This window comes from Anas acuta, chromosome 1 (assembly GCF_963932015.1).
Source record: "Anas acuta chromosome 1, bAnaAcu1.1, whole genome shotgun sequence".
Classification (NCBI taxonomy): Eukaryota; Metazoa; Chordata; class Aves; order Anseriformes; family Anatidae; genus Anas; species Anas acuta.
The window spans coordinates 86,776,500-86,795,169 of NC_088979.1; the positions used below are offsets into that span (position 1 = coordinate 86,776,500).

At 35.7% G+C, this 18,670-nt stretch overlaps 1 protein-coding gene across 14 annotated transcripts in view; it reads left to right on the top strand.

Moving 5' to 3' along the window:
- Positions 1-18,670, top strand: part of DMD (dystrophin) — a 1,220,482-nt gene that overhangs the window by 627,909 nt on the left and 573,903 nt on the right. For all 14 annotated transcript variants that reach the window (XM_068686720.1, XM_068686803.1, XM_068686735.1 and 11 more), the window contains one exon: positions 10,969-11,119. In XM_068686720.1, the coding sequence (XP_068542821.1) occupies positions 10,969-11,119 (151 nt within the window). The remainder of the gene's footprint in view (positions 1-10,968; positions 11,120-18,670) is intronic.

The following is an 18,670-nucleotide window of genomic DNA, read 5'->3' on the forward strand; positions in this document are numbered from 1 at the left end:
ACAATTTTCTTCATTTATCCCACTCCTGTGGGAATTTTCCTATCCCCCAAATTTCTGTAAGTTTTATCAACCTTTTAGTTTCAGTAACATAGAACCGTTTACTATATGTTTCCCTTAAAACTTAGTAACACTCAGATTTAAGATTCTCAAATGAATTATCAAATGAAAGGGAAAAGCTATTTTAAATGAAATTTCATTATAAAGTTTTAAGAAAAATACATCAGGCTTTTAACTGACTGAAAAACTCTGAAAGGTAAAAAACACCCAGCACAAACACAGGCATCAATGTTTTAGGAAGGTAATGTTAAGTACTCTGTGATTTTCAGTGATACTAGGAAGACTGATTTTCTTATGCCAGTATGTATATTTTTGAACACGTCTGCCATACCTTAAATGGGATAAAATGTCTATGTATACAACATCTTTCAGGCTCAGGGAGTCAGCAGCTAGCATAAATTGGTATAATCAGTTTTCTGTTATTCCTTCTGCTCTGAAGTCACCATTGTAGAGGGACTTTGAGATGGGCTGTGGGTACTGAGAATTGAACAAGGCAGTTGTGGAAGATACATTATGCATTATTACAGGTTGAACTGAAAATCTATAGTTCTGTCATGGGATTTAAATACTTTATAATAATTACACGCAAATACTTGAGGGACATCCTATAATATACACCCTCAATATTGCATTACGCATACTTATTTTGTGGGCCACAGATTCAATTAAATTAACTTATGAATTATGACATGAGTAATTTGGGGAATTTGTGAGAGCTGTCTTCTCCCAGCTGGGCATGACTTGTCAGTTTTCTATGATTCTGAGTGTAGCACCTGTTTCTGTGTCTAGGCTGTAGAAACTACCATTTCTTTTTATTAATTTAGTCTTCCAATTTATCACACATACAATTATTATGAGTTGTCCCAAAATGGATGTGACCTGCAGCAAAACTGGGGAACCAGAAGATGCTGCTGGGTTTCACAATGTTAGCTTGGAATACAACCACAAGTATTTTGATTTGGGTCAATATCTCCTGTCCACTGTGCTCTGGCTCAGAATAAGTCCACAAACTGGGTTCAGTTTGGATGAAACCAAGTTGGAAGTGGCTCTCTAGGAGTCTGTCTAACACACTCAGGTTAATAGTTACTCAGTCTGTGGGACAGGAGTGCAGTTGGGCAGTCCAGGCAGAGTATCTGCCCTTGCCAGAAAAATGACAGTGTCCTCCGGGCCAGCTGCCCCACCTTCCAGCCACCACCCTATGGGGACAGGTATGGGAATTTTGAAGAAAAGTAGAAATATTTGCTCATTGCTTAAATATGAGCACACAGGTATTTTGAGTCTTGAGGTAGTAGCAGAGGGCATTACAACTGTATAAATGAGTTGTCTGAGAGTTCAGGGTAGAGTGTTGTGAGTAGGGACCTTCCCCAGTGGCCTTGTCTCACCACATCCAGAGGTGGTGTGTGGGAGGTATGCCAGGTGCATAACTGCAGAGTAGCCCAGGTGAAGGTGTGAGCTTAAAAATGTCTCCAAAGCCCAGAGCAGAGACCCCAGGTGAGGCTTTTCACTGTTCTTTCTCGCTATGTAGCTGGGCTCACCAAAGCCTGTTGCCAGGTAATGCAGCTGGGCAATATCAGAGTTGGCCTTAAGCAGCTCTGCAAAGGGTTTGGGTGGGTGAAGCAATGTGCAGAGTTTGTTGGTGTATGTAGGGCTCAGATGGTTAGTCAGAATTTAATGTGATTTTCATATGTTGTTGTTGTGTTTTTTTTGTTTGTTTGTTTGTTTTTGTTTTGTTTTTTTTCCAGTTGTATGTTACCATAAGGTGGGTAGTAAATATGTATTGGTGCATCCTGCTGGGAATGTAGTGTATACTCTAACCCATCATGAGGATGAGATGCCTGCATACCTTTTGTATGTAGGCATATATACTAATTAGTATTTCTGTAAAATTGAGCAACTGTTCTTTTTATGTATGCTCTTTAAAATGTGTGATTGGTAGATTTCTTACTGTGGGAATTTTTAGTTTCACTCCACCAAAGTTGTGTTTGGTTGTGTTATTACTAGTTGCATTAATAATTTATTTTGTGTAAGGGACTTGCAATATGCTACTCTCTTCCCTAGGAAATCATTAATCAAATGCTTTTTATTTTCTCTAGAAAAAAGTAGTTACCTGCTTTAAATCCAGGTGCCTAGGCAAAGTTCTCTGGAACACATAACTTCATCTCTGCTCTGATGAAGGAAAACCTTGGGGGAAAAAAAAGTTAGAATTATGAAGTTCAAATTAATATGCATTGTAAATAATCTTACTTAGTGTAGAAGAACAATGTAGGATTTATGAATTATGTGAAGTGGTTCTTTTTAAACTATCAATGCATCATCCATTAGAACAAAATGGGGTTTTAGTATAATAATTAATTATATTTTTATTAAGTTTCTTGTCTCTCACTTTTCATAAAAATGAATTTGCATGCCTAAAAAACAGCAATGACTGACATGATCTTGCTTTTTCATAGACAATTTAATTGTCTTTGTCTTCGGTACGGTGATTGACACTAAATGGTATGATATCAGAAATTATATGATGGGAAATTGAGTTGCAGACTTCAGGGGCAAGAACTTCCATACAATTCAAGACAGAAAAGTGTTTATAATTTAATTGCAACTTATACTGTTTGTAATTTATATGTTGTGCCACAGAACCTGCTTTCTGGGAAAAGGAGATATATTACATTTGGTAGTGATGGATAGCATTGTTCTAATGGTTATTTCAGGTGCAATTTATTTTTTATTTCTGATCATTTGCTACTTTGTGGGTGAAAGTAAGGTTATAGAGGTGTGGATAGAATGTGTACAGCTGAGCCATGTCCTGGAATGGACCTGTAATGTATAGCAAGATCTAGATGTATCAGTGTCTAAAATGAGATCATTGCTTTTAGTCCAAATGCAGTGAGGATACCTAAATTAAATACACACTCAAAAGATGAATTCTGTGAATTAAAATGAAAATATTAAATCCTCTGGAAATGGGTTAGCTGTTTCTTTAAGCAATTTAATTGCAGAAGATACTTGACAAAAACATGTTTTCATGTTTTATTATCTATAAGAGTGGCCCTAAGTATTAAAGTTAATGCTCTCACACACTAATATATAATTATTTATACTACTTTGAAGTTTTGTGTGTTTTTACAAGGTGCTAATAGTGCTGAATCAAATTGACAAAATTGCATAATTTGTAGGTTAATATTAACATAATCCTACAGTACGTTGTTTAGCAACACTATAGAAATAAAGTTTCCTGAATATTTTTGCAATATGATGAAGACTGAGTATCTTTAATGATAAACCTTTTAATGATGTAAGTTGTGACACTTAGAAAATTTTATAACTAATAGTATTCTTTTTCATGTAGGCCAACTGGCTGTGAAGCTTTGCTAAAGCAGAATAGATCATAGAAGTGGATTTCACAGTTTATCAAGGAATTATATCAAAATTTCAGGGAACAAATTGAGACACGGATGCAAAATTAAGATTATTTGCTCTAAGAGAACAAACCAAAAACATTTTGCACCCTGTCTAATGTTTGTGATTTTCCTTTACTCAAAAGTTTTTCACCTACATTTTGGTAACTTCCAAAAAATGCCAGCCTTGTGACTTGGAACATCAAGTACAACCACATTGTATAGAGTTCCACAGAAATCATATCTGATTTAATATCTGTAAATAGCTGTGCAATATCAGGTACAATAATACCAAGGAATTTAAGTTTTTGCTTATATCTAATTTCATGTTGTTTTCTGAGTTGCTTTCTTCCCTCTCCAAGTTAAGTCTGAATAGTTAGAAGAGTGATCATCTCTGAAGCAAGAGTGCCGATACTTTTATAGCTTAATGTAAACTGCACTGAAAATTGCTTCAGGAGTTGCCTTTGTCTGCTTTTTGCATTCCAGAGTGTCTCCCTCTCCCCCCAGTTGTCCCCCCCCCTCAAAAAAAAAAAAAAAAAAAAAAAAAATCCATTATGTACTAATGAGAAGAAAGGAAATTGGCATCCCAGGTGGGAACATGTTAAGCTCTGTCTTGAAGGAGCTGTGTATATAGAAAAGTTAGGCAGGTGTACCAATTTTTTTACTTGTTAATTTTAACTTTCAAAGTAGAAGAATAAGGCTAGCTTGATAAGTGTCAGAGCTCATGTACACTGCTTAAGCCCTTTGCAATTTATGCAAGTCATCCATTCTAGTCTGGAGTCTACATGGAACTTCATGCTTGGCTTCAGCGTGTTCTCTTCTATCTTCTTATCAAGTGTATGTTAAGAAAAACAGGACAGGGTAACAAAGAGGAAATACTGCCCAGATACTGGACAGTTACCTATTATCTGCCCCCATTTCTACATGTGATCATCAAACAGAAAGGGATTGAGTAGATGGAGATATGGATGAGTCAATACACATTTTGTTTGTTTTAGCTCTATGATTTGTCTCTGACTGCAAACAAGGCTGGATCCCTAGGTAAGCATTTAAGAATTGTGAGGCTTGTAACAATACTTTCCTAGCCTCCAAACTGTGTGGTTGGAGATTCTTGAGGAAGATGTCGTTTTTATGAACATTTGTAGTTCTCAGAGGATTTCTCTGTTATGTACTCACTTATGATTTTTTTCTATCTACATTCTGCTGTGCCAAGACTTCAACATCTTAGCAGTTACTCAATGTATGTTGAGTTTACTCTTCTGCTTTTGTGAATTTTGATCTTATTGCATATTAACAGGACTGCAGATGGAAAAAAAAATCTTTTAAATTTTAAAAAGCTATTTAAAGTAGTACTTTATATAAAATACTGTGTTACACAGATTTAGCAGGGGGAGCTCTCGTTTGGGTATACTTGGGCAGTGTTCTGGAGGTGGTCCTCTAAAACAGTGTGATCACGAAGCTGCATGGTGACATTTCCTTCCATCCCATTTAGAATGGAGCTGCCACTGCAGCAACAAAACTTCTCTTGTCAGCATGATAGTGTTCAAGTACAGCTAATCACCTAAGGAGAACTGATTTTTAGTGGATTTGCCTGTTCATAAATTCCCACTTTTTTTTTTTCCCCCCACTGGTGCTTAATACTTATTATACCAAGGATAGCAAAGTTTTATTTGTTTTTAAGACCTGAACAACAAGCACTAGTATTTCAATTTGTAAGTTTTAACTGTACATATCTTCTCCCTGCAACTGTTGTCTTTTCTTCTCCTTGCAACTTTTAGTATCCAAAGCAAAGGGAAGAAAAATGGAGAGTGATGGGAGATTCAATTTGCAAATGTTGGAATGCAAATTCTGTGATATTAATATCAACCCCTACTGAATTTTTGCATTTAAGCTGCTGATAAACTTCCTCATGCTGTGGAAAAGTAATTTCATTTCCTGAGGAATAGGAGGAGTTCTGCTCTAATGTATTTTTCAAAATGAGAAACCATACTGGACCAAAAGAAATGGATTTTCACTTTTATTTTCCATGTGATATTCTTAAATGTAAAATAAGACTTTTCCATTTAATTCAGAGAACAGTAAGGTTAAAAAAAAAAAAAAAAGTGCCTTTCAGTTTTGTCTAAATTTGGAAAAATAGCATGATAATTGAAAAATCATCACGATCATTTTAATAAGTGATTGAATTCAGTTTTTAATTAGATCAATAGTCTTTGTTTACAATGATGCAAAGAAATGCAACACATATGGCAGATCCTGCACAACTCCTGTGTTCATCTGTAGCTAAGTAGAACTGTCATAAAATTTCCTAGGAATTTTAAGGTGCTTCTTCCTGGCAGTTTGAACATTATTAAGAGTTGTATTGTGATAATGGCCAGGTTTCATAACAGGAATGAAAAGCAGACCACTTTCCAGCCAGTGTTTTGAAAACTGGCATGTCTCCAATTGGCATTGCTTCATAACTAGAAAAAAATGCAAAGTACACAACTCAAATACCTAGCCATCTGAAGAGGCTTGTACTGTGTGAACGGAAGAGAACACTGAAGAAAAGTATTGCGGTGTAAGATGTTACAGCAGTATACAAGATATCTGATTACCATAACACTTTTTTTTTTTTTTTTTTGTGAGATGTTATCAAATTAAACTCTTCTCTAACATGTGCAACGGAACTATTTTGAGTTCGTGAACTCTGCTTATTCTTGAAAAATGTGTTGTGGTATTCAATCTGATGCCTCAACAGCCATATTCCGCCAACTACTATTGTGCAGAAATTACTATAAATCTCTGTCTCTATTTTCCCAGGTTTGTGTGCTGATTATTTTTTTTATTTATTATTTGGTATTTTCTGACAATTTCTTGGTTGGTTGGTTCTGGGTTCCAAAACAAAATATGGGAGAATACTATTTATAAACAGCCTCACAGTATACTAAAAACTTAATACGGCTTGCTATTGTAGGGAACAGAGACTTAGCTCCTGTGGGAAGGCAATCAGTGCATAAAACTTAGAGGAGTCCTTCTGTAAATTAATTCTTGTTCTTAAGTCTCCTCTCCTTCCCTTACCCTCCACATCACCTCCCCTCCTCCCCGTTTCTGAAGAATTGGTGAAGAAACCAAATGAGATTTAATAAGAGCAAGTGTAGAGTCCTTCACCTGGGAAGGAACAACCCAAAGTATCAGTACAGGCTGGGGGATGACCTGCTGGAGGGGAGCTCTGAGGAGAAGGACCTGGGGGTCCTGGTGGACGACAGGTTGACCATGAGCCAGCAGTGTGCCCTTGTGGCCAAGAGGGCTAATGGGATCCTGGCGTGCATTAAAAGGAGCGTGGCCAGCAGGTCAAGGGAGGTGATCCTCCCCCTCTACTCTGCCCTGGTCAGGCCTCACCTGGGGTACTGTGTCCAGTTCTGGGCTCCCCAGTACAAGAAAGACAGAGATCTCCTGGAAAGAATCCAGCGGAGGGCCACAAAGATGATACGGGGCCTGGAGCATCTTCCCAATGAAGAAAGGCTGAGAGACCTGGGTCTGTTCAGCCTGGAGAAGAGAAGACTGAGTGGGGATCTCCTCAGTGTATATAAATATCTGAGGAGTGAGGGACAGAAGGATGTATCCAACCTCTTCTCAGTGGTTTGTGGGGATAGGACAAGGGGCAATGGCTGCAAGTTAGAGCACAGGAAGTTCCGCACTGACATGCAAAAGAACCTCTTCATGGTGAGGGTGACAGAGCATTGGAACAGGCTGCCTAGGGAGGTTGTGGAGTCTCCTTCTCTGGAGATATTCAAGGCCTGTCTGGACGCCTACCTGGGCAGCCTGCTCTGAGGAACTTGCTTTGGCAGGGGGATTGGACCCGATGATCTTTCGAGGTCCCTTCCAACCCCTACAGTTCTGTGATTCTTAGTTTTAGCTAGTAAGACTGTGTATCCTGAATGTTAGAAAGGATTGTTTTGTACCAGGCTGCATCTTTCTTTATCTTTTTGTCGTTGTTTTTAATGGCAGGACTGATCATTTGTTCATGCAGTCATAGAATTATAGAATTGCTTGAGTGGGAAGGGACCTTCAAGATCAACCCCCATGCCATGGGTAGAGATGCTTCCCACTCAACCAGGTTGTCCAGGGCCTCAACCTAGCCTTGAACGCCTCCACAGATGGGGCATCCACAGCCTCTCTGGGCAACCTATTCTGCCTCACCACCCTCTGAGTGAACAATTTCCTCCTAATCTCTAATCTAAAACTCCTCTCTTTTATTTTAAAACCATTCCCCTGTGTCCTATCATCTGCCTGAGCAAAAAGTTGCACTCCATCTTCTTATAAGCCTCCTTTAAGCACTGAAAAGCTGCAATGAGGTCTCCCAGGAGCCTTCTCCAGGCTGAACATCCCTAGCTCTCTCTGCCTTTTTTCATTGGCGAGGTACTTCAGCCCTCTGATCATCTCCATGGCACTCCTCTGGACCTGCTCTAACAGCCCCACATCTTTCTTGTGTTGAGGGCTCCAGACCTGGATGCAATACTCCAAGTGGGGCCTCACAAGAACAGAGCAGACTGGGGCAATTACCTCCCTCAACCTGCTGGCCACTCCTCTGTTGATGCAGATAAGGCTGCAACTGGCCTTCTAGGATGCAAGCACACACTGCTGGCTCGTGTCAAGCTTTTTGTCCAGCAGAACTCCCAAGCCTTTCTCTGCAGGGCTGCTCTCAGTGAGTTCTGCTTCCAGTCTGTACTCATATCTGGGATTGACCTGACCCAGGTGCAGCACCTTGCACTTAGTCTTATTGAAACCTCATTACGTTCACATGGGCCCACTTCTCCAGCCTGTCCAGGTCCCCTTGGATGGCATCTCTTCCTTCTGTTGTATTGACTGCACTACTCAGCTTGGGGTCATCTGTAAACTTGCGGAGGGTGCACTTGATCCCGTTGTCTATTTCATTGATAAAGGTATTAAACAGCACTGAGGGACTCCACTTGTCACCAGCCTCCCCTGGACATAGAGCCATTGACTGCAACTCTCTGAGTACATCTTTCAAGCCAATTCCTTATCCACTGACATGTGCCTTGACATGTATTCCAGGAGGATCTTTTCCATGATCTTCCCAGGCAGAGAAAGTGAAGCTCACTGGTCTATAGTTCCCCGGGTCTTCCTTTCTTCCCTATTTAAAAATGGGAGTGATGTTTTCCTTTTACCAGTCACCAGGGGTTTCACCTGACTGCCATGACTTTTAAAACCTGATGGAGAGACACTTGGTACCTACATCAACCAGTTCTCTCAGGACCCTGGGATGCATAGCACCAAGCCCACCCCCCTTGTACCTGTTCAGTTTCATCAGATGATCTCAAACCTGTTCTTTGCTTACAGTGGGAGGGACTTTGCTCCTCCAGCCCTCATCTTCATGCTCAGAGAAACAAGAGATGTGGGAAGCCTGATTGGCAGTGAAGGCTGAGGCAAAGAAGTTGTTGAGTACCTCAGTCTTCTCCATGTCTGATATTACCAGATCTCCCTTCTTGTTATAAGAGGGGGAACACTCTCCTTGGCCATCTTATTACCAAATTGGCAGAGTACTTTTATCTCAACTACTTCCCATGGTTGAATGTTTGTTGTTTTGTTTAATAAAAAAAAAAATCTTCTTGTAGATCTTTCATTGTGTATTTGCCTTTTATTTTCCCTATCTTATAGTAAATATAAGAGGAAGTTCAAAGTCTCTGATTGCTGGTGCAACTCAGTTTAGCATATTATTTATCAAAATTGGTTACTATGAGGAAAGTACATAGCCATGCATAGATAGTTATGAAGGGATTAATGTTATTCATACTATATGGTATTACAGGTTTTTAAAATTTGAAAATGTAGTTGGGAGTATATAAACAAGAGAAAAAAAAAATCTGTTTTCTGTCTTCCTCTTCTCTCCTCCCCTCCCCCCCAAAATCATCAATACAATTGAAGATATCACCAGTGTTCCTTGTTAGTAACCTGTTTTTATATGGTGAAGTAAACTCTTAATGATTGTTTGAATATTACAGTTTATTCACACAGAACCAGATTACTTCCTGGAAAAATAATAGAGCATCTTTATTGTTATCCTTTAAGTACACCCTAAAACCTATTATAAACTTACAAAGAAGGATTATTAAACTAAACAACAGTAGTTTATTTAATGATGATCTGCTAACAAAGCATTCTAGCTAATCTCTGATTAGTGATCTTGTCAACAGGAATCCAAAATGTAGGATAACTGAATTCCTTAAACATTGGCCATCTTCAAAATAAATTGTTTTCATTTCATGTCTTTCATACTTGACAGGAGTCAACAGATCTTGAACCACAAGATTAATCAGTCACTCTGAACAAAAACAGATTAGATTTACCAAAGTGCCAGAAGTGCGTACATGGTCTTGTGTGTAGTGGACTGTATACTGGTAGACATGGAAATAATATTTTTCATACTAAGTTATTGTACAAAATTATATTTTAAATATCTTAATTTTGTTTCACTCATCCATGTATTTCAGACATTTTTATTTTTGCATAACTATCTTTATCAAATACTCAAATTGAAATGAAACACATAAAACCGTAAAAAAAAAGTGTTTAATAAAAGTAGGAGAATATTCCCTTTACACACTAAAAGTGGAAAGTCTTTTGAAGGATGTTGCTTTTCTTTGCAATAAAAACAGATGGACATTTGCATCCACTGGGGAGGCAGAAAAAATAAGTTTCTTTCCATAAACTTGGAGCAGAATTGTACTATATGCTTGGAATTATCTGGGGCATATAGATTCTATGGAATCTCTCACAAAAGCAGATTTCATAAATTATGTAACCTTTTGCATCTGTATGCAATATTATAATATTATAAATCATATTTCTACAAAAGAAAAGTCCTTTAATCATAATAGGGTCATGGGACTAAATTTTGTTAATAAGCATGTCAAGAATCTGCCTACTGATTTTCATTCTTTGTTTTATGGTATGGTGGGTCAGATGTGTCACAGATCTTTTAAATTATTTTCCCTTTGAAAAGGGATCTGAAAGTAGTTGTATATTCACAACACAAAACCAGTATGTTAACCCACAGAGAATGTTTGCAGTGTTGGTAGCCACAGCAACTTACTGAACTGTGTTGTGTTAGGAGCATTTTAGCAGTACTAGTGTTTTCTTCATGCTAAGTATATGGGCATGTACCCAGTTACACTGTGGTCTGTGTGTGTTAAACCTGTGATGTGAGTTAGAGTAGGTCTTAAAGCTGTTAACTGAAAACATGTTATGACCATGGAATTCATTTGAAACATCAAAAAACATTAAAATTGGATGACTGATTTTTGACACATATGTTTAACAATATTTTCACTATGCAGAAGTACTACCATGTTTCTGTTTGATACAACTTTACAAATTTTTAATATGGAATGCCATCAACGTTGCACAAATTTAATCTGAGAAATCCAACTTTTTATTTTTTTTCCTTTTCCCCCTGTTGTAAACAAATAAAGTGTCAATAAATAGATAATTACTTCATCTCCTTTTATGCTTGTAGACGGTTTGACAAATCTTTTGAGAAGTGGCGACTTTTTCATTGTGACATGAAGAGCTTTAATCATTGGCTAACTGAAACCGAAGAGAAGCTGTCAAGAGCACAGATAGAGTCTGGAGACGTGGGTCATGCGAAAACCAACCAATTTCTCCAGGTATGATTTGATTAACTCATTTCCTGTTTTCCTGCAGTAATTAGAAGTTTGCTGGTCTGGATAGTCTGTATAGTTTTACAGTTCGTTTGAGGTAGATTTCTAGTGTAGAGTGTTTAGTGGCAATTATGGTAAGATATTTCTGTTGTCCTTATTAAATATAGGATTACATGGTATAATGTAGTACTACCACAGTTACAGACTCAATTTGGTCTTTATTTAAAGTGCCCATTAATTTCCATTTTATGTTTATAACCAGCAAAAGTAACAGGCTTTATTTTTTAATTTTGTGGAAGAAACGCGATTAACCATTGAGTTGTGCAAGAAATATTTCATGAACTAAGTCTTACAAGTGCCTTGCTCATTTTGCCTGCTTCATGTTTTAATCAAAGAACCTTGAGGATGCTTTTTGTCAAATGTGGTGTGACAGAATAGCCACTTAGTGCCTATGTGTCCAGTTCCAATTTGTATGCTTTTCATCTTACAAGCTCTTTGAGCAACATAAGGAAAATAATAATTCTAGTTTCCTGGTAGTTTCTTTCATTTCTCTGTTGTATGATTGAAATGGTAATGGGTATGAAGAATTAATTCTAAACTGATATTTTGCAAGTTGATAGGTTCAGCTGAATAAAATGGCTTGACTAAACTCAGGTTTCATGTCATAAATTCTTACTTCTGCATAAGAAAAATGACTGTTAAACTGATCATTGTACATTTGAATTGCTGGATTGAATTATTGGATTTCAGGTTGAAAGAAGTTAGGTCTGCCTAACATTAAAGGTACCGTTTTGGTCCTCGGGCTTTTACTAATCTATAGCCTAGAGTTAAAATAAATAAATAAATAAAATAAAGTATGTCTTTGGTATTTTAATATTAAAAGTTACCTTTTTTAAATTTAGGCTGCTATTTCTTGCCTGTAATACTGCTGAATCAAAAAGGAAAACAAATCAAAAAGTATAAAAATGATGTAACTGCTAAGTGATATATTGAACTGAAGAAGCTAAAATAGTTCGTAAATATTTTTCTATGAATTACCATCACCACATCAAACACCAAGATCTGGATTAAAAAAAGGAATAAAGATGCTTTCTAATGCATATATAAAAAGTAGCAGACATCATGCATTTTTCCAAACCACTGAAAATTTGGCTTTCTGTCTCACAGTTTTAAGCATTTCTTTGAAAAGCGAATATACACTCTAGTACCTATCTGGCAGACAGTAATACGGCAGTGCAAAGCCTTACCCTTCTGCTTGGCCTTGTCTGCTCCATCAGCCTTCTCTGCGCTATTCTAGTGTCTTCAAGCAGCTTCAAATGTATGTTCGGATCAGTGAAAAAAGTGTTTCTTCCTTCTTTGCTAACAGTATCTAAAATGATATTTTCTTCATGTGAAGTTTGATCTTTGAGGGTTTCCAGACCAAGTTAATGTGTCATAGATGTTACAAATGTACTGTATGCATTAGAACATTTCACAGTCCCAACAGATTAGAGATGTTATTGTCTTCTCACTGTTGAGGAGAAACTTCATACTAAAAGAACATGAGGTAATGCCCTGCTATAAAGAGGCTTAGATTTCACTGTAGAACATGACTGCTTCTGTTCTGCATTTCTCTTTGACATAGCCTTCTTCTCATGTAAGAAGTATGTTTCATTTTTTATATTTAAAACATAAGAATAATGAAAACATCTGAACATAGAATCATATAATGGTTTGGAAGGGGCCTTTAAAGATCATCTAGTTCAACTTGCCATTATAGGGACATCTTCCACTAGACCAGATTGCCCAAAGCACCTTCCAGCCTGGCCTTGAACGCTTGGCATGCACCATTTCTCCGGACAACATGCTAGCAGAGTGGATTTCTACCAAAATTTTCTTTTTGCAGTCCATCAAGCATTCTCTTCCTTTCTTTTTCCTTGCGTTAGAAATCCCAGCATGTCTCAAAAAAACATAAATAAAATAAATCATTTAATTCAACAAAACAGTAAAAACTACATTTCTGATGAAAATTCATGGAACTTGAAAATGTTCCAACTAACTTCAAGAACACAGACTAAATGTTATTCTACATTTATTTATGAAAGAATGTTTAGTCTGAAGCTCCATTTTCACAGTTTTCTTTATCGGCTCTTTATTTTCTTGGTTAGCAGAAAGAGTATGAAGCTTACACAGCATACACTGGTAGTGCAATGCAGCAGGAAAGCCTCTTGTTTGAAACATATTAGGCTTCTATGAGTCTGACAGGAGATACCATTAGAATTTCCATTAGGTTAAAAAGTTAAAACAGCTGTGTGTTCTGATTTACTAGATTAGCAACTTGTTTAATTGATGAGATCATGCTGCTCAGTGAACCATATTCAGAATTAACAGGATTTGTCTGAAAATTCTTTCACAACCAAGTGAATAGTCTTATACAGACTAAGAGGCTGTTTTAGGAAAATAAATACGCCAAATATTTAGATGTGTAGTACTATTTCTAGACAGGACTACTTTGGAAAAGTAAAGATGAGTATGTTCATTAATATGTTCATTAAATACATGGAGTCAGATGTTAATGTGAAATGAAACAGTCAACACTACGATTAGGTGATGATGTTAATATAGGTTAAGAGATAATTACATTCTTTCAGATGTCTTTTTTTTGTTTCCTTTTTGCTACACAATGCAGTAGGATATTACACAACATTTATGCACATACTATATTGTAAACAAAGCCTAATAATAGAATTGTTTCATTTCAGGTCATGAATACTTGAATACTCTTATTTCAAAAAATTTTGTTAGGACTTCTTGAGAGCAGAACTGTGCTGTTGGAAAAAGAAATACCACGTTTAATTTTTTAAGAAATTGTAATTGACTTTTATAAATAGAATACATAGGCTTTTAAGGGATTTTTTACAGATAACATATCATATATTTTATTTGAAACTTATTGAACTCAGTCATTCAAGTAGTTTTTTTTCGTTTCTTTTTTTTTTTTTTTCTCTCTCATTAGTCTGGTTGAAAAGTTTTTCTGTCTCTTCACTCCTTAATTCACTGGGACTTCAACTTCAATCTCTTCCATTTGCACTTAGTTAATACACATTTTTTCTTTTGCCAAGACTGAGATGTAGCTCAGTTTTATCTACTCCCTGATGTTTATTTCTTTCTGTTCTTATGGGCTTCAGTCAAGTCAAGTAGGACCTCATTTTGTAGTTTTCTAATCTGTTCTCATATTAATTCCTTAATTCCACACTTAAATCCTGTGTCTGTGTCTTGTTTCTTGTGCCTATGCCTCATTCTAAAACACAGTCTAAAACATTCTAAAAAGTTCTCAAAATAGCACAATGTTGTTCCAGCTGAGACATCATCCATACTGTCATTAAGGTAACTCAGGTGTTACACTTTACGGGCTGGATCTTACCATGGCTGAATGTTCAAGTATCATTTGCAATCATCTGTCTAAAAGTCAACGTTTCAATTTTTTTTCTTCTGGTCTGCCTTTCAACCGCAATATATATTCCATTTAAAGTGAAAAAAATAAAATACAGGTTACATTGGAAATTGGTGCCAGTTTTATATGCAAGGAAGAGGCAAAGAAGAATTACTATTGTGGTGTGTGTGTGTCTGTGGGAGGACATGGTGTTCAGGTACCATAGGTAAATGTTAAATTCACTGCTATACAAACACGAATTCTTCAAAAGTATCAGAACTAGACTGACATGATTCTGAATCATTGCCTGGAAATTCAAAATTAGTATCCTTATTTCAAAAATACGCAACATCTAAAATATTTACTCCGTACACTGGCATTAAGAATTGGTCAGCAGTCTATCTCTATTTAGTATCAACTTTGTAGTTGCAGGTTTAATTCTATTTTATTATTTTATCTGTTGTTTAAAATTTTGTATGTGTTTTGTTTGGGTTTTTATTTTTGAATAGTAAAATAATTGGATCTGAATTGTGAAAAAATGTCTTGTGTTCATGATGTTCATCTATTGTGTTTGGTCAGGGATGGGCAAGGACTGGACTTTATAACTTCTTTTCTATAATTTAAATGCTTCAAAAATAATACTTTTCTATAATAATTTCTAAATTTTATACTTTCATTTACAGACATAATTATCAAGGAAATTATGTTTACATTTTATTTTATTTATTAAAACCAGTGAAATTTTGAAATTATCAGATGACAAGTTTATTAATTATACTCTTCGTTCTGAGCATACTGTGCTTCTGAGTTACAGGTCTCTCTTAAATTGTTCATACATTGAATTGTTCAACATTTACATTTTAGAGTACTTATCCAAGTCTGAAAAAGGCTTGTGAATGACTCATGCCTTCTTTAGACTTTCCTTCTACTGCAGTATAATGTCAGGAACTTCATGTTTTTGCTTTGCAGATGTTGTAAGGAAAAAAAAAATACAGAGAATCCAGGCTTCTGTGCTGAAAGTCATGGTCATGCTAATAATTTTTCTCTTTTATATCTAAATTGGATTATATGGATATTGATGAGTTAATAACCACTAAATTTAAACAGTTCTTTCTGGAATGCAGCACAAATAGAATTAGAGGATATAGGAGAAAACAAATGTTTTAGTGCTTCGGGCCACATATTCTCATACCACAAAAACACAGTGGTAAGAGGGTGGACAGCATGCTCTAAATTTTCCCAAATGTAAAGCTTGTGAAAATTAAACTATTTTATATAATGATTGTGGATTTCATCATTCACATTTTGTGTTTTAGACTTATTTCCCAACTGTGCTGATAATCCCCAATACTCCTTGTACCATTTGGGATCCATTGTGATCCAAATGGTTCATTTTCGTCCATTTAGATCAATTTTGTTCCATCTGGTTCAGTTTGGACTATTGTATTTTGTTATTTTTATTTTTTTCCCCCAGAGAAATTAAATCAATGAGAAACCAATCCAGCGTATTTTTTTTTTCTTTCAGCAGTCTTTGATTAGAACGATGATATTACAATGTCTTTCACATTGCAAGTTCGTATATGGCACTATTATAGGAGCAATGTATTATTGGCTAATATTTCACTATTAACAAAAGCATCCAGTTGCCTTGAAAATAGATACAGGAGGTTTTGTTTGTTTGGTTTGGTTTTGTGGTTGTTGCTGTTATTGTTTCTTAGTATAGTGGTTATTATAATTTTACACATCCTTAAAATTAATGCAGTTCTGGATATATGTAATTCCTAAAGCCTTTCATTTACTGTTACAAGATTCCTCACAATTGGTGCTGCTAATGATGAAGTATTGAAATAGTGTATCCTGAATTAATAGTAAAAATATTTTCTTGTTGTATTAACCTATAAGAAGCATTGTTTTGTAATTACATCAGACATTTAATTCTTCTCTACTACACACTGTTGTAAATAATTATTCATTCCTAATTTACTGTATCCTACTAGACAACTTTAATGTAAATTTTTGCTACATGTAGTGGGACATTAAGATGTCCAAAGGCTATAAAATGGTTTGTTTCTGCCGACTCTTGTACCAGTAATTAAGAATTCATTGCTTATATTCAGATCTTATTGTAAATCTTGGCATTGTTTATTCAGATAACCAAGTTAATTCTCATGAGTAATTAATTAGGATGAATTTTTCAAACATTTCATTATGAAACTCTTTGAAATAACTGTTATTATAACTACTGTGCATAGACGCATAGTGATGTCTTTTTTTTTTTTTTTTTTTTAACATAAATGCATAATCTTGTAATTTTCTCTGTCTAGAAGAAAACAATGTTCTTAGACAGGATACTGTCCTAGATTTCCTGGTACAGATTTCCTGGTACCTAATTGTGACTGCCTTGCTATTTGGGGGTTCATTTGAGAAGGTTAGAGTACTGGCGTAGGGGGATCTGGAGGGACATCTGAGGTCTATACCCATTTCACAAACATTATTTAGAAGTGTATACAAGATAGAGGAAATGGAGAATGTATTTTTTACATGCTAATGCATCTGGCTTAGTTTCAGGGCTATTTAGAATACTTATAGTCAGTGACGTGTGCAGATAATACAGTTTAGTTTAAAAAAAAAATAAAATGTTTTTGCCATGGTATGAATACATTTAATCTGAACATGTCCTAGAAGTTTAAAAAATGAGTGACTGCTTTGAAGGAGGATGATACTGGTTCTTTTGCCTAACAAAATGTTTATGTTGTTTGCTTCTTTCAAAAGTACTTCTTACATTGAATCTGCAATCCATATTGCATATGGTTGAATCTGTGAGTATTGATGCATAGATGTAAAAGTAAGACCCAGCAATACAAACTTATGAGACTTGATTTGTGTCAGTTAATGACTGGGCAGCCTGGGTATCTTCCTAGGTCTTCTGATGGGAGAGTTTAGCCATTAAAAATTGTTTGCATGAAACAATCAGGAAAAGGTGAGACTCTTGGTGGAAACATTCTATACAGATTCATTATATAAAGTCATGTAAAAAGATTTTGCTGTGGCCCTTTTCATGGATACCTGTACTGATCTTATTTTGAATCTTTCATCACAACAGATTTTGCAAATTCTGATACACTGATTTTCAAAACCATGTTATTTTAGTCTAAGGCCATAAAGGTGTCATAGTAAGTACACTGGTCAAAGAAAAAACAAGATAAACTCACATTGCTATTAAAAAAGTAAACTGTTTAAAAACAAATAAACAACAAACCCTGCATTGTATAAGTCCTTAATGTTTATGCAAATCAAGTAGCAAAGGATCAGCATCTGTCCTTAAATTGTCTAGAATATTAAGCTGTATTTATTCATCCTAATTTTGGAAGTCAATTTTTGTCAGGCTATGACGAACTATCTTTTGTCTTTTACACTTAGGTGTTTTCAGTTTTACAGTGAGTTCCTTTTCACTGAAGACCTTTATAGACACCTTTGTGGAGATTTTTGTTTGGTTTGTTAGTTGGTTGGCTTTGTGTTTTGTGGTGCTTTTTTTGTGTTTTTTTTTTTTTTTTTTTTTTATTGTATTTATTTTTATTTTTATTTTTTTGATGCAATGAGAGGAGTCAAGGGAGTTGGGTATGAGTTTCAGTAGTCATGGGAGAATTGAATAGTCACTGGAGAATGGAGTTTTTGACTAGATTGTTTTACTAGTTATTGATCATTTAGGATGATTTTGTCATTTCATTTGTTTCTGTAAGGTGTTATGTTATATACAGAGACAGAAAGTAACAGGTGTGGAAATATCAGTAAAACACTTTATTTGTTTAAATAAAATATTTACTTCTGCCCTACAGCAAACCTCCAACATACTCCTTTCCTACTAAGTATGTGGAAGTAAGATTCATCTCACCAAAACAGATGCATAGCAAACATCTATATTTGAGCTGGTGTTTTTCTCTCCAGACAAAGAACAGAAATAGGCATTTCTAAGATGAAGGTCACATGACCTTTCTGAGATACACAAAATATTTGAAAGTGAACTGACATTGGATACATTAACTTCTACAGGAAAAAAAAAAGTTCATATTCGATTGGTAAATTTAATTTAGTGTGGGAACCTAAAATATTTAAGATTTAATTTACTTCAGGTGTGCTCCTTCCTC